We start from the raw sequence: 16,688 nt of genomic DNA, 5'->3' as shown, positions 1-16,688 counted from the left end.
ACTGAGTGATCTTGGGACAATTATAGTCTCTTTACCTTAAAGGTTGCATTGCATGGAGAATGTAATGCAGGAGAGAGAATTATAGACACCACCTTCAACTCCTTGGGGAAAGGACCAAGTAAACATGGATCTTCCCTGCATATTTTGAGAAACTTAAAGCATCTTTAGAGGGATGAATACAGTAGTATGATGACACAAGGTGAGAATAAAATGGGCAGCAGTTGGGAGAGCATGCAGGGTGTAGGTGCTTTGCTTCTGAACCATGGGATATTTTTGCCATTTCATTCATGTTGCATCATTACTTCATCTGGGGAGGGGAAAAAATCCACCAAGACATTTGGAAGTCCAGTGCCAGGTTTTATTTGCACCAAGTTTTGTGCAGAGATGAACTGCTCTGGCTATTTTTCCCTAACTTGCATAAAGATCTGTTGGAGAAATCACGAGCTATTCGCCAGGCCAAAGAAGAGCGGACTTTCCATATCTTCTACTACTTGCTGACTGGGGCAGGGGAGCACCTGAAGAGTGAGTCCTGAATGCATAAGCAGCACGAGTTATCTTTTGCATGCAGATGTTTGCATACTACATACCTCCCAGGCATCCCGGTTTATCAGCACTTTTAAAATCTTTGCTTCGTACAAAATTCCATCTGCCCTCCTGATCCTGCCTGCTTTATTGGTCTTGTATGTTATGCCACCACTTCCTTATCTGCATGGATGCTTCTTAAGTTAGGCAGAGAGACACATCAAGTTGGGAAGGGGATCATGCCTGGCATTTGGGGGGTATTGCTAGGAGGAATTCACTGTAAAACTGGAGGCCATTTAAGCAAAGAGCCAGCTCTGCTGACTGTGTTCAAGAAAAGAGGGAGGTGCAGTTCTTTGTTTATGCACTACTTTTTGTATTACTTTGGGTAGAACAATGCTGTAATTGCTAGATAAAGAATAAAGAACATAAACTAGAGGAAAGCCTTGTGCTGGTTGGGAACTACTTTCCTGTAGAATATGTGGCTTAATATTTTAGATCTGTCAATTACTGGAAGATAAAATACTTGTCTTTGGGTTTGCTAGAGGAATTGTTTTATAAGCAAGACCTTACACTACCATTCAGGGTTAAATTTTTATCTAAGCTCGTCTTGGGGGCAGTAAATATTGGCCTACCGCAGAGATTTACCTTAAACCACTGGTTCCCAAAACATTTTTAGTAGGACGACCCCATTTAGCAGCCACAAATTTTACAGACCCCCACCAGTCCCCTGTTTGGGAACCATTGCCTTAAATAATATTTGCAATAATGAGAGAGTTAAATCTTCTTTCTCTTTAAAGATGACTTGCTGTTGGAGCCATACAACAAGTATCGCTTCCTTTCCAATGGACACGTTACAATCCCCGGTCAGCAGGATAAGGACATGTTTCAGGAGACCATGGAAGCAATGAGGATCATGGGCATCCCAGATGATGAACAGATGGGTATGGAACTACTAAGAGTGCTGTAAAGAGTGAAAAAGCATTTATTGAAAGGATGGTCAAAGAACGGTGAATGTTTCCAAGCAAACAGGTGGTAATTACTGATCAGCGGTAGAAAGTGCCTTAAAGTCACTACTGACTTATGATGAACCCTGTGGGGTTTTCAGGACAAGAGATTAAAGGGTGCTCCAACCCTTTAATCTCATTGGCTGCTCCCTTCTGTACTTCTTCCAGCTCTGCAATATTTTTGCGGGGGGGGGGGGCGGATATACTTACATGGAACTTTACACTGCTGTTGAAATGCAGAACCACCATAGGTCTATAAAGGAGCCTTATGGTACTGGAAGTTTTATTTTCAGTTCCTTTGCTGATCATTCCCAACACAGGGTTTGCTTTTTTCGCACTGAGTCAACATTTCATCGAGCTATTCACAACAACCCCAATATATTCATTGAGCTATCTACAACAACCCCAATATATTTCCTTCTGAGTCTCAACCAGTTGAGATTCAGCATACATTGAAGTGAGAGTGTTTTGTTTCGTTGTGCATTACCTTATGCTTACCAACAATGAACCTCATTTGCCTAATTGTTGTCCACTTGCCCAATTCAGAAAGATTTTCCTGCAGCTCTTCACAATCTGCCATGGTTTTCAGCATCTTGAATAATTTGGCGTCATCCGCAAACTTGGCCACTACACTGCTCATCTCCCCCCGCATCCCCAGTTCCAAATGATTTGTGAACAAATTAAACAATGCTGATTCCTTTTGGGACCCCAGTGCTCACTTCCTCCATAGTGAGAACGATCTATTTATTCCTATTCTCTGCATCCTGCCGTGTAACCCGTTAATCCCTAAGAGGACTGGTCTTTTTATCCCATATTGGAAGTATCATGGACAAAACCTTTTGGAAGTCTGAGTACATAGTATCTACTGTGTGTGCGTGTGTGAGTGAGTGAGTGTGTGTGTGTGTGTGTGTGTGAGAGAGAGAGAGAGAGAGATGTGCCATCAAGTCTATGTTGACCCTATGAATGAAAGACCTACCAGAGCTTCCTATCATTAACAGATTTGCTCAGATCCTGCAAACTACCAGATGTGGCTTCTTTTATTGAGTCAAGCCATCTCGTTTTAAGTCTTCCTCTTTTCCTTCTGCCTTCCACTTTTCCTAGCATTAATATTGACTTTTCCAGAGGCTCTTGTCTTTTCATGATGTGACCAAAGCACAATAGCCTCAGTTTTGTCATTTTAGCTTCTAGGCTTGATTTGATCTAGTACCCACTTGTGGTCGTCCATGATATCCACAAAACTCTCCTTCAGCACCACATTTCAAACAAATCAATTTTCTTCCTGCTAGCTTTCTTTGCCATCCAACTTTCACATCCATACATAGTAATGGGGAATATTGCCCCTTATTCCCAGACCTCCTAACTTTCTCAAAGAATTCCAAAAGGTTGGTGAGGCAGAAGCCATGCTGATTTTTCAGTCAGCAGGATTTGTTCTTCTGTATGCTTCATTCTATCTCTACAGTTTCCACTAATTTGCCTAGGACAGATGTTAGAGCAACTGGCCTCTAATTTCCAGGATCCCCTTTTAAAAAAAATCCATGCAACATTTGTTACTTTCAAGTGCTTCATTATGGGTTTTCTTTCTCTTTGTCCCACTTGCCAACTTGGCTATATCCACTCCTGTAACGCGGATGAACATGCAAAATAAAAATACCAAGGTGATTTGCTGAGTAACTAGTAAAAGCTTACGAGTGTGCCTGTTTCACAATTTCAGCTGCAGACTACGTTAAATATACTCCATTCATAAGCATATGAACAGAAAACATCTGGGAGCCAGCTTCTTTGAGAGTCTGATTAGGCTAAAGGGGTTAAACATTTTAAAACATTCCTACTTAAAAGGGATAAGAAAAGTAACTTTTTGGTTGGGAAGTTATTTCACCTGATCTGGTGAATGGACAGTGGGAATGTGTGGCATTTCTTGTACTTCTGGAATGGCTTGTTGAGACTATTCTGAGTATGCAGGTTGAACTTGAGATGCTAAGTCAGAAAGACTCTTGAAGGGGGCTGACGCTTCATATGAGATGACCTGAAGGACTAGCTTGCCACTAGACAATGGTCTTAGTTCACGGTGAGGCTAATGGCTGTGGTGCCAGTAGCTTCTGGTGTGGTGCCTGAAGCTATGGGGAGATCCATTCCTTAAGAGCAAGTATCTAGCACTTCCCTCCATGTATTTGGAGGTAGGTACTGCTCACAGTGAACTTGCAGAATTTTTTTCCCAAGTAACAATTTCTTAGCATTTTGAATTCACCAGGGGCCCGGTAAGTTATTCTCAATAGACAGTCAAGGTTTGGCCACTTTCCCCTTCCTATGCTAGTTGCATTGACCAGTGCTTCCATGAAAATGGGCATCATCAGACTTGGCGGCGGAGAGAGGATCACCTTGACTGTGGATGTCTACCACTTTTATTACCAAAGTGTTTCCATGCTCCTGTGGTAGCACCCTCCATGTTATACTTTTGAAGCCTGTGACATTCAAAAGAATCAGCACGAGGAGTGCTGAGGGTAGTAGTATGAGGCAGTGAACTTACATGACTGGCAGCCAGATGAAGTAACTGAACAGCACTGGTGTGCATGCCATTCCCAGGTGTAGGAGAATGAATTTTAATGTTAGGTGAGAGGTAGTAAAGCTTCTTGGAATTGTATGCTGTATGATATTGACTGTGAAACTAAATGTGGCAACATTCTTTGCCTTGTTTTGAAGAATGAACTGAGTAAGAATATAAACTGCTTGCTCCCTGTGGAGATACCCAAGTAATCACTGTTGTACCATGAAACTAATCAGGAGTCGATCACCTGTTTGAGTGAAACTTGCTGACCTTGGTTTTTTCTTTCAGGTCTCCTAAGGGTTATCTCTGGTGTTCTTCAGCTTGGCAACATAGCCTTCAAGAAGGAACGTAACACCGACCAGGCCTCTATGCCAGACAATACAGGTAAAAAAGTCGTCTAGGTATGTTCTGGAAAGCGAGCTTTCTCCTTCCTCAGAGAAGCCCGTTGCTTAAATGTGTGTGTGTGACCAAGACAGAACTGACTGCTGATAGGTATTCTAATGGATTATAGTGGAGCTGCTGCATCACCCCTTCTGGTATAAACTGGAGACTTGTAACATGTCTGCTCAAGACCTCTAGAGCTAATCAATAGTGGTGCCTTCTAGTGGCAGATACATTATATACCAATATTGGATCATCCACTTTAATTCTAGCCAGTAGAGTAGAGGTGTTCTTGTGCCAAGCAGATGCTGAGTGAAGGAATCATCAGTCCTCTCGCAGGACTCAGGATGTGTTTAGAATATGATAGCTACTGCTGTGGAACCTGTCCTTACTCCCAGTTTGGATCTGAAACAATTTAACTGGTGTTAGCTTAAATATCACATTTGGACTCTAATTTCAAACATGAAGTTCCTGACTTTGAGGATTTGAACTAGGTCATCAGACTGTTAAGTGTATTGGAGTGACGAACACCAGTGTTTCAGAAACTTCAATCCAGAAGGGGTTAGTAACTTTTGATTTATAGTTGGCTGAAGCTAAAACTGGTCTTGACATTTGATAACTGTTTGCATCAGCATTAAATCTAAGAGATGTGAATGGATGATGCATGTAACTCTGCTGTAAAAGGGTACGATTGTTCCTATCTGGCCCTTGAAGGTATGTGCTTAAGGAGATTGAGTAGATACTGGAATGCATGAAATTATGAGACGCTAATTGGAAACTCCTGGAAGACTTTTAGGATTGGGGAGGCCTTTATTACAGTGATAAAGTCAGAGCTTAAACTGCCTCAAATACTTGTAACAAGTATTTGCTTGCATAGTTTCTTGCCAGGGACTAGTGTCATCTTTCTCAGAAATTAGGTCCCTTAGTTCTGTATTCTTGTAGTTGTTTGATTATCACCATTATGTTTTTTTGGAACATGACACAGCTGTTATCAGCTCTTCTTCCCCAGGTGTGCTGTTTGTTGAAAAGCCATTGAGTTCCATTACTTGACTTTCTGCTAGTAATATTTACTTGCATTTCACAATGAAAATGGAGAAACTCAAAGTTCTAAACACATCCTTTTGCTCTTGTCCTTTGTTGTAGCTGCTCAGAAAGTTTCTCATCTTCTGGGTATCAACGTGACGGATTTCACCAGAGGAATTCTCACCCCTCGCATCAAAGTGGGGCGGGACTATGTCCAAAAGGCTCAAACTAAAGAGCAGGTGGGTACACGTTTGTATTTATTTTCCACTTTTCTTCCGTGATGGAACTCAAGGCAGCTTAATTAGGCCTCCCAGGAGCTTCTCATCCAGGAGGTGGCCTGCTTAACATCTGCGGGGTTGCTGTGCCTCATGTCTTCCAAACATATCCTGTACCAGCTTCCTCACTGAATAAAAATATATAAGTCGTTTCTTTCAGAAGTAGTAAGTTGCATGGATCTGTAAAGGTTTCAAGGCTAGGCAGACTGCATACGGACATTGTCCTATAAACTCTGGTTGTTACGAGCTACATTATGACAAATTACATGTGTGAAGACTGAATTGCCAACAAGTTTTAACCAGCTAATTATGTGAAGCTGCTAGTTCCGTATGGGTGCAAAGCAGAGAGTAGCAGCTGTTAGGCTACAGAATATCCTGCTGAGAAGGAAGCAGTCAGCATGTTTCCTGGAGATTCCCTGTATCCATACTACTTTCTCTATCATGAAAGCTTCTTGAGGTGAAAGTGAGAACTTGCTTGATATTCCCAAGAGCTTTCATCCTGCTTTTTGTAAACTGATTCTAGAATGTGGTGCTTTAAAAGCATCTCTGCACATTGCTTTTATACCAGAGGGAATTTTCTCTCTTTCTGCTTGAGGCTAATCTAGTGGTATTGGATGTCCCCTTATATTACCCTGTAAATGGAAGCATATTTGAAATTATTCTCAGGGTTTTTGTGTTTTTAGAGGATTGCTGACTGTACAGTAACCCATATGTCCAACCTCAGATCTCACAATTCTTCAGTTTGTTGTGTGATACCTGGTTTCGGTTTTGCATGCAACTTTGTCTCTCTTTTTCAGGCTGACTTTGCCATTGAGGCATTGGCTAAAGCCACTTATGAGCGCATGTTCCGCTGGCTGGTGATGCGCATCAACAAGGCACTGGATAAGACAAAGAGACAAGGAGCCTCTTTCATAGGAATCCTTGACATTGCTGGTTTTGAAATCTTCGAAGTAAGTAAAAAGAGCATCTTTTAATTCCAGCATGCGTTGTCTGGAATATCTGGGAGACTCCATTGACATTTTTCTTAAGCAGATCAAACTGGATTGCATAAGAGTTTGGAGGAATTAACTGGGTCTTCCCTTTCTAGAAGCAATTTCATAACGTTGCACTCTCCATAACATTACAGAGTGCGGTGAAGGAATTGGGCTTGATCTGGAGTGGCTCACGTGATTCTCCCTCCCAGTTTATCCTCGAATAACCCTATGAAGAAATTAAGCTGAGTTTAAGTGACTACATGACTGGCTCTGGATCTCCCCAATTCTAACACCACTCTAATCGCTACACACATTGGCTAATTATAGCACAGGACAACATGTGCTTCTATTTTTCCCAGTGATATCCCTTGGCAGCTTTCTTTTCATGTTAATTCTAATGAAAAAAGAGGAAGAAAAAGTTGCCACGTTTGGCTAGAGAGCCAGTGAAGTTGGTGGAGTCTTGGACTTTCACTGGAAAGAACTTGGTTCAAATTCCAATTCAGCCACATAGCTGACTAGGTAATCTTGGGCCATGGCTGCCTGTTAGTCTAACCTTGGAGCTCTTGATAGGAAGAGCATCATGATGAACGTAATAAAATGAAGTCGAAAATTTTCTAGCATTTATAAGGAATGGCTGCTTCAAGCGGATGTGGCAGGAAATTGACCATTTAACTGGATGGGAATATGAGCCCCTTTGAAGAGCATTGCCAGCTTTCTCTTGTTGCCTGGGAAGGGGGAAAGGCAGAGGTTGATGTGGCATCTCCAAGCAGGGTGGAGAATGAGAACAAGGCCATGAGCCTTAACGTGTGACTGACTGAGGGGCTTCATGGACTGGAGGATGCTGTGACTGAAGAATGGTCATGAGTGACGGTGGCTTTTCTTTAGCTGGGGAGGAGGTCCCAGCAAGGTGCAGATAATGCCCCTCCTGTAAGTGAAAAAAATTGATCTCACAGATTATTATTATTTTTTGGCTCATTAATAGCAAGGTCAGAATTTTGGGAATGAGAAAGTGGATAAATTCTGGATTAAAATTTGCATTTTATAAAAATTAGACTTGACTTGATCTTGGGACCCTTTATAATTTTCAGAAACGAAATGTATAGGGCTTTGACAATCAAACTTATTCAAAGCAACTTGGTATTTGCTTTTAGAACAAAATACCTTAAACTTTAGTGTGCCCTTTGCTATCAGATACTCTTTGCCAGTCAAGTCAGAATTGCAGGTCTTGTTGCTGAAAAGTAGAGTTACAGATATGCAAAGCTACTTGTTAGCTCAAATGGTCTCACGTCGACCTGTCTGTACTCATTGTCATATGCTGTTTCAGGGGCTTGGGTTGATCCATAAGTGAGCTCACTAAGTACATAAAGAGTCATACTTTCAAGAGAGGAGAGGGGAAATTGAGATGGAAAAACAAATTTCTGCTAAAAGGAGGTTAACAAACGTTTAACCCTTTGAGAGCCTGCAGTCACTTGGCCCTGTGTTATAACAGCTGCTTTTTTATTTCCTAATAGCTGAATTCATTTGAACAGTTGTGTATTAACTACACAAATGAGAAGCTGCAGCAACTCTTTAACCACACCATGTTCATCTTGGAGCAAGAAGAATACCAGCGTGAAGGCATAGAGTGGAACTTCATTGACTTTGGCCTGGACTTGCAGCCCTGCATTGATCTTATCGAAAAACCAGTGAGTAATTCCTGCATCCTGTCTGAGTGGCAGAGAGAAGCTATGATGAGCTAAGCTGGTTGTGCACACTCCTTTTGGAGTCTTTTAAGCACCTGTAAACTGCTTGCAGGGAAGGTAGGGTGCAAGTGTGGTGGCTACAAAACTCAGACCTTAAAGCAGTGTGCTGTATCCTTCCTGCTGTTCTGCTCAGTCTTGCCCAACTCCAGTCCACAGTGAAGCAGCCATTCCATGTGGCTTTTGTCCACCAGGTCCCTCCATCCCTGATGAAACCTTTCTGGAGGTGAGCAGAGGCAAAGTATTCTGGCAAAGAATACTTTGTACTGACAGTGCTGTGTAAAGAGCAAGGATCCAGAACTGGGGTACTGACAGACTGTTGCTTGTGGCTTCGGGGCTGTTTCATTTCCATCATTACTGGCATAGAAGTGTAAGGCCTGTTGAACATGTTTCCAAGTAACCGCAGTTTTAAAAAATGGCCAGAACCCCAAAGTGTTTTCTGAAAAATCCCCATCTCTTCAAGATTTCTATTTGTTGAGAAAAGGGAGGCTGCAGAGCTGCTGTCCTGCCAAGTGCCATCTCTCGATCACCTGGAAGGAAGTCGGCAGCCCACTTTGCTTCCCTGTAACTCTTTTCATTTACAATTTCCACCAATACCTGCTATTGCTGCATGTTTGTTGGCATTGTTACCTCGTCTGTATCTTATGAGATGCTATCAGCAGAAATGTTGGAGGTGCATTTCAATGGGCAGCATCCAGAATTAACAGGAGGCAGGATAAGCTTGACTCCCTTTTGAAAATCTTTAGCACCATAGCTTGTTGCAGCCTCAGTTTGAACTGCTGTTGAGATGGGGCCCAGGTGAATTGTGAAGAACAGAGTAACTGATAGCAGGCACGTTCTTCCCTATTACCTCTTAATGGCTCCGCAGGTGCCACCACCTCAATCCACCATGCTAGAGGTAAGCCAGGCCAAATAGAATGGATCAGGACCTATGAAGGCCATCTCTTAGCAGGATGGACATGACAGTGGTGGCACTTCCCCATTCTCAGATGGGGGGGCGGGCGGGAATCTGTGCAAATAGTGCCCTTCTGTGAATTAGATAGGACTCGCATATAAGAGTTTTGGGTTTGTCAGAAAGTGAGATACTTCACCAGCACCACCTATTTTTTTTTTAAATTTCAGAGCTGCTTTTTAAAAACTCATATAATAATTGTGTTTAACCTGCTCAAACATTTTCTGGTGCAGTCCTGGAATGAGGCTGAAATCTCCTAAATTCAATCCATGGAGAGTTGGCCTTTTAGATCTGGTCTTCTATAAAGCTAAACCAAACTAGCTAAAGCTAAACTAACTTCTAAAGTAGCTAAACTAGACCTGTCTTTTAGGTCTGTTGCATTCAAGAAACTCTTGTTAAGAACACTATGAAAATGTTTCTAGAAAGATGCCTGTCTAGAAGGCTGCTCTGGGCTAAGTCTGACTTGCAAGGAAGAGTTAATGTTTCCTCTTGTGCTTACTTTCAAAGCATTTAACTTTGGCAGAAGTTCTGATGTCTAGCTATTTTGTATGCAGGCTGGTCCCCCGGGCATTCTGGCCCTGCTGGATGAAGAGTGCTGGTTCCCAAAGGCTACTGATAAAAGTTTTGTGGAAAAAGTGATGCAGGAACAGGGCAGTCACCCTAAATTCCAGAAACCAAAGCAGCTAAAAGACAAAGCTGACTTCTGCATTATGCATTATGCCGGCAAGGTAAGTGTGCAGGATTGCAGCATGAAGAAAAAGCAAAGGATGCATCTGAAAGGTCACAAAGCAATCCAAGCTGTCGTGACTTGGGGACTTCTTCTGGATCAATGGAATAAGTAGCTGCGTACTTTTCTGTCCCTTAGTAGGAAAAGGAAGCATGTAGCTACAAGGAACTCTTGCTCCTGTAACGATCTAGCTCTATTGGCTTTAATATGGAGTTTTGCTGTAGCGCAAGGCATGAACCTGCAGATCTTTTCCTATGCTAACAGGCTGAATGGCTGCTGCTGTATTTGGTCAAGTGGTTTTTAAAAAAGGTTTCTGGGTAACTTATGGGCTTCAGCATTAGGATTCCACTTGAATGGAATTTTAATTCTGGTTCTGTGTAGCAGGCAATCCTCCAAGGACTTTTTAAAATACAGTTGCAGTTTAGCATGGGATCATCTTCATGAATGGAGGTATAGTAGTGCCAAACCAGATTAGATGACTGGTTTTAGCTCAAATCAGTCCCATAATGATAACTTCTCCACTAGTTTCTATTTATCTCATGAATTCAAACAATGTATCCATTTCCCCTGTGGCTCAAACAGTGGCTCTGAATTGGGTGGGTATAAGTTGCATTGGAAAGGAGGATATAAAACGAAGGGGAAAAGTTAAAACATACATTAGCACTGCGGCTTTTACTTTAAACACTCCCCAATGGCTGTTGTTTAAAAAAAAAAAAAAGCAGTGGCAGCTTGCAGTGAGTTCAGTCCTGTGTCTTGTCTAGTTTGGCCACTAGCTAATACATGCCAAGCAGTCTTTCACTTCCAGTATTTGTTACTAATTCCTTCTCCAGGTTGATTACAAAGCAGATGAGTGGCTCATGAAGAACATGGATCCTCTCAATGATAACATTGCTACCCTCCTGCACCAGTCCTCTGATAAGTTTGTGTCCGAACTGTGGAAAGATGGTATGTAACAAGCTTCCTTATCGATTCAGAAAGCTTGTAATCATTGTATCAGGTGACTTGAGATAATGGATATCTGCCCCTGCCTCCCCAGCCTTTAAAATAATACTGATCAGTATGTTCCAAAGCTTGTAGCTGTGTAATGCTTCACCTTGATACAGGAGAAATTTCTCCTACTGTGGAAGTAGTCTCTTTCTGAATGGCCTTTTCAGGGCAGGATCGCAGAATAAAACTCAAAATAGGTTTACCTTATGTACTTTGCACATCCAAACATGGGATTTAATGAGGTGAAACCGAATCCACCAAGGATTTTTTTGCTTGCTCCAGTGCCATTAGGTGTCTTGCGCTCCAGGTTATCTGCTGCTTTGAATCTTACTGTCTGTTTTGTCTTGGGTTTTCCTTTGACGTCTCTGTTGCAGAGATGCAGAACGTTCAGAGAGCCTATTTCTATCAACACTTTCCTATTCTTCATCTAGAACCAGGTGACTGAGAAACCCGGCTGTTGTGTCGTGTGTGATTCCTTCTAGAGCCATGCAAGAAATGCTTCCGTTAATTCTTATATGCCCCTCTTACTATTCCTGCTTGTCTGTCTCATTTGGTCCCTCTGCTTTATGCTCGTAGACCATTAGGATTAGGAAAAAATTTTTTTTAACCAAAATGTAGTCACACAGGGACAGCAGCAGGCCATATATGGATGGTATTTGTTAAGGATTCATAAGAATAGCTTCCCCCTCTTAAGTATTTAGTATCATTTTAAAAGTGTGAACCCAGTGAAAGTGGTTTCTGAATTAGTGTCTATAATATGGACAAAGTCCAGTAGTGCTATTTCTGTAGCTGTTGACTGGGTGGGGCAAATGTGGCTACAGTATGACTGTTTTGTCCATAAAGGATGACAGTTAGGCTCTTTACAGCACAATGTAACCAATCCTATAGAGAGTTACCGAGACTGGAGTAACTCGCCGTAGGATTGCACTGCCAGTGGCTAAAGTTAGAGCCCTCTTCACTGGTCAAGAAGATGCAGCCGATCATTTTAAAGTCTTCTGTTCTGATTTTGCTGCCTAGTTGCAAGTATTTATTAAGCCATTTAAGAGGATTTGCCTGCTGGCGTCTAATGATCTTTGAGAACCCTTTCTTATCTCATTCAGAAATGCAACTCTTATCTCTAGTTGATTCCATTGAAGCAACATCCTAATTCTTGGCCATATAGATGATGATCATCTTGTCATTCTGTCCCTGTTAACCCTGCTTTTGGCAGATTAAGGGTTTTTCTTCGAGAATAGTGTGTTTTTAAAAGCCATAGATGATTTAAAGTAGCTATGGGCCAAGTGATAGCAGCAACTATTAGACAAGTGGTTAATCAGATTTTGTAGCCTTTCTCAAACAGCTCAATGGCCCTTTGCACCGGGGAGATGCCCTGTATCAATATTGAACTCCCTTAGCATTTTGTCACTAACAAGGCAAGCAAGCTATTTCAAGTAAGAATTGGTTCTCTTGGCAGAGAAGTTTCATAACCTCTCACTTGGCGGAGGTTTCATAAACTCTGATGTGACTGATGGAATATACTCCTCTTTAGAGTGTGTAAACATTTCCACTTGGGAGTGAATCCTCTTTTGGCTCGCTGAGCAAAGGCATGGCTAGGAATAGCAGGTGCAAGGGGAAATGGGGAAGAAATGGTGCTGGATGTGGGAGAGGAGATATGGAAATCCACATCTTCTTATTCCCAAAGTCACTTTAAATACTATCTTGAAGGAGACATCCTACCAAAGCATGTTTGGCACTGTGCAGAGTGGAAACAGGGAAAATTTGGAAGGTGGATGACTGCCTGATAGCGCTGTGCAGAAGCTCAAAAGAAATGCACTGGTGGAGAGGGGATGACACATGGAACAATAGCTTAGTGTGGAAGTAATCTCTAGGTGTGAGGGAAAATAAGAATCCTCTCTAATCAGTATAGGGATGTTTACTGCACTTGTACTGCAAAATTTCACGATGGTATTGTGTTCAGTGTTCTTATTCTTTACCAGGCTTGAGCAAACAGATTTTTAAAAGGTGGCTCATCCAGCAGCATCTCTGCAAATATAGCAGTGATAAGGCCTTTGCTTGATAGTTGGCTGCTCTAACTGTGACTTGGATGATGCCATCACTTCAGTCGTCAGCAGGCAAGGAAATTTTTCAGGTTGAGAGAGGCTTAGGGAGAAGGTATCGTCATCTTCCTGGTTGGCAGGCAAAACAAGAGAGAGGGAGTCTTGGCTAAATCAAACCAGTTGTGCCACTTTCACTTTATTCTTTGGCATAGAAATGGCTGTTTGAGCTGCCAACTGGATCTGTCAGGCATGAGATGGATCCTAGCCCTAGTAGCTGGTGGTTGCTTTTTTCCCATTTCTGTTGTCCCAATACAATAACAAACTGGACTTCTGCATCTGTATAACGATGAAACAAATGGATCCTGCCAACACCTCTCTTTATCCTGCTCTTTCCAGATGTGTTATGCATGGTGTTCTTTGGTCTTGGTGAGAAAATGTAACCATCTCATGTGTTCCCTTTAGTTGACCGCATAGTTGGGCTGGATCAAGTGGCCGGCATGTCTGACACAGCACTGCCTGGAGCCTTTAAGACCAGGAAGGGCATGTTCCGAACAGTGGGACAGCTTTACAAAGAACAACTGGCCAAGCTGATGGCTACCCTGAGGAACACCAACCCCAACTTTGTCCGTTGCATCATCCCCAACCATGAAAAGAAGGTGTGTCCAAACTCTCATGCATGAACATAGTGCTGTACATCTCCTGTGCTTTGGAATTGTCTTAAAAATGCACCTGAAGATCAAATAAAGATCTTGCCTCCTTAATAGGGGTTGAGGCTTGAGATAGCAGAACTTTTTAAAATATACAGTATTAAGAGTGTAGAAAAAACTCTTGTTTCAGGCACCATGACAAACTGTTTTGACTTAAAGAAGCTTGTGAAGATTTTTCTAAAAGATCCAAATTACCTCTGTGCGAGTATCCTATAAAAAGAACTTGTCTGTCTTCTTCAGGCTGGGAAACTGGACCCACACCTAGTGTTGGATCAGCTCCGTTGCAATGGAGTTCTGGAGGGAATACGTATCTGCAGGCAAGGTTTCCCCAACAGAGTGGTCTTCCAGGAGTTCAGGCAAAGGTAAAGCTAAGCAATGGCTTCTGTCTGTTCTGAATGTGCAGTCACAGTTATCTTAGACAAGCAAAGTTCTAGGTATGTAGTTTAAGGCAGTAAACAGTTCATTCTTAGTAGCTGGCTTAACTGATAACAGTGAAATAGAAAAACTTTTTCCAGCTACCACAGTGAAAAGTTCCAAGTTGCTATTCAGCAACTAGTGTTACTGGAGTTTTATCCTCACTTGAAATGGAGCCAAGGTCTCACCTCCAAAGTAGCCTGCTGGCAAATCCTGTCCACACCACAGTCTTATTTGCACAGATAAAACTCTGGTTTGGCCTCCAGCCTCTGCCCGCATGTTGAGACTGGGTTACATAGTAGTAATTGTGACTGGCTGACTTATTTGCTGGATTAAAAAGAGCCAAATGCTTTCTGTAGGACAGGCTGTGCAGGAATTTGAAGTCTCAGGTTGTGACTTCAGCAAGTGATCTTGAAACACCTGACACACTGTAGAAACTAAGCCGGAATGAACCTGATCAGTCTCTTGGATTACTGACCACTGCAAGCCCTTGGCGAGAGAGAGAGTAGAAACTGGTACTTTGGAAGGGGTTGTGGATTAGCACGTGCATAGGTGGTCTTAGCTATGGGTGAAATGCCCCAGGCCCCCAAGCTGGGGGAGGACCCCTGAGCTTCCCTGCTTACCAGCCACCATAGCCCTCTCTCCTGCTGTCATGACGAAAGAAGTAACAACAGCAAGGAGTATCAGGCAGCAGCCTCAATCAGCTGTAGGGCAGTCCCTCCCACTACCCTACAGCTAACTGCATTTGCCAGCCACTGCTTGAGTCTCAGGTGGCAGCTGAGGCAATCCAGCTGTTGGGTGGTAGGAAGACCCTCTTCAACTGCTATACAGCTGAGCTGCCTGATGCTTAAGTACCACTGGGGCAATTAGCTGTAGGGCGGGAGGATGACCTCACTGTCTTACAGCTGAGAGCGGTCAACTGTAGGGCAGTGGGGGCCCCTTCCATCTGCCCTATAGCTGATTGCTGGTCATTACCCTGAAGCCACCCCTCTCATAGCATCCAGCATTTCTGCAGCCCCGTCCTTGATTTTTGCCCAGGGCTTTGGACTGAGCTCATCGACAGCATTCAGATGGTCCCTGGTTCAATTCGTGGCATCTCTCCCAGTTAAGATTGTGTCATGTCTGCACCCATCCATGCCATTTATGTTTCTCTGATATTGATCTCATGCATTGTTCATATGATTGTGCTTTGTACTGTAGTCACATAATCAAGTACCAATGTTAACCTGCTTGAAAACGAAAGTAACTTACTCTCAGAACAAGCAACTGTTGTCTCTGAAAGTATGCTCAGTGACCTTGCAGCTGTACTGTAACTCTTCACAGGGGAAAGAGAGGGAGTTTTGATTTCTTGTAATCTTCTGCCTTTCTCTGTCCAGACTAAGCTATTGCGTTCTCATGGAACTTTTTAGGATTTTCGCACCTAAATGCTAACTGCTCAAGGGGAGGGGGGAATAATGCTCCTTATATCAGTAGTGCATATGCTTGTATACTCGTTCCTGCCAACCTATCCCATCTATGGATGTACCCATGAACTTAATGGATCTCTGAATAAAGACCTTTTCGACCAATGCACTGGAGTACTTGCTGTGAGGGGTTTGGGGGTCTATCTGCCATGGACTGTCGTCCCTAGAACTGACAGATTGTGAAGCTATTCTGTATGTGAGATCCTGAAGTAAAAGTAGAAATATGAAGTTATATAAATCAGTGGGCTGACTCGATATGAGACGGTTTCATATGTTCCAGAGTAGCTTGACTGTATCATAACTTTGAGGGAATGTATGTAATGAAACGTACATCTATGCCTAGGATAGGCATGGTCTGTTTGAGATCATGCGACCTAGTATTTTGACCCAACTCATTTTTTTTTCCTTCCAGATATGAGATCCTGACTCCAAATTCCATACCCAAAGGTTTCATGGATGGAAAGCAAGCCTGCGTGCTGATGGTAAGTCTCTGTGGCAATTTCTGGCACTATGGGAAGTGAAAAGGAAAGGCAAAGTTTAAAGGAAAGGCCAAGGGTAGAACCACTCTTAAGCTTGAATTCTCAGAGGGCTTTCTAGAGTCTCATGGAGAGGTGGTCCTGTTCAGTGCAGTAGCTGGATCATGTGCTCTTCAAGTTCTCCTAGTGGCTCCCAGAATTAGTCTCAACAAGCAAAGGAGATACGGAATGGAGGTTCTCTGATACATCAGTGACTTCACACATGTTACCTATCAATTCCAAGAGTCCTTTTTAGAGAAATCAGAGCTTCTCCCCTCCCTCCCCAGTGGTCACATTCACATGAGCCATTTAATTAGCAGAGGACGTAATTTAAAAACTCAGAGAAACGAGATGATGAGACTGTGAACATACTGCACTATTGAGGCTTTTTAGGGCTATTTTCCCCTCAATTTTCATCCGCACTCTT

At 42.7% G+C, this 16,688-nt stretch overlaps 1 protein-coding gene across 2 annotated transcripts in view; it reads left to right on the top strand.

Moving 5' to 3' along the window:
- Positions 1-16,688, top strand: part of MYH9 (myosin heavy chain 9) — a 78,902-nt gene that overhangs the window by 42,142 nt on the left and 20,072 nt on the right. The window contains exons 8-19 of one of the 2 annotated variants that reach the window (XM_054988303.1): positions 424-522; positions 1,320-1,463; positions 4,357-4,452; positions 5,593-5,711; positions 6,545-6,697; positions 8,233-8,406; positions 9,967-10,140; positions 10,970-11,084; positions 11,501-11,563; positions 13,625-13,818; positions 14,110-14,231; positions 16,159-16,228. In XM_054988303.1, coding sequence (XP_054844278.1) covers positions 424-522; positions 1,320-1,463; positions 4,357-4,452; positions 5,593-5,711; positions 6,545-6,697; positions 8,233-8,406; positions 9,967-10,140; positions 10,970-11,084; positions 11,501-11,563; positions 13,625-13,818; positions 14,110-14,231; positions 16,159-16,228 — 1,523 coding nt within the window. The remainder of the gene's footprint in view (positions 1-423; positions 523-1,319; positions 1,464-4,356; positions 4,453-5,592; positions 5,712-6,544; positions 6,698-8,232; positions 8,407-9,966; positions 10,141-10,969; positions 11,085-11,500; positions 11,564-13,624; positions 13,819-14,109; positions 14,232-16,158; positions 16,229-16,688) is intronic. The other variant, XM_054988304.1, reaches the window with a different exon arrangement.

Source organism: Eublepharis macularius, chromosome 9 (genome assembly GCF_028583425.1).
Source record: "Eublepharis macularius isolate TG4126 chromosome 9, MPM_Emac_v1.0, whole genome shotgun sequence".
Classification (NCBI taxonomy): domain Eukaryota; kingdom Metazoa; phylum Chordata; class Lepidosauria; order Squamata; family Eublepharidae; genus Eublepharis; species Eublepharis macularius.
Note: the sequence above shows the minus strand (reverse complement) of the source record. Positions and strands in the feature narration are given on the sequence as shown.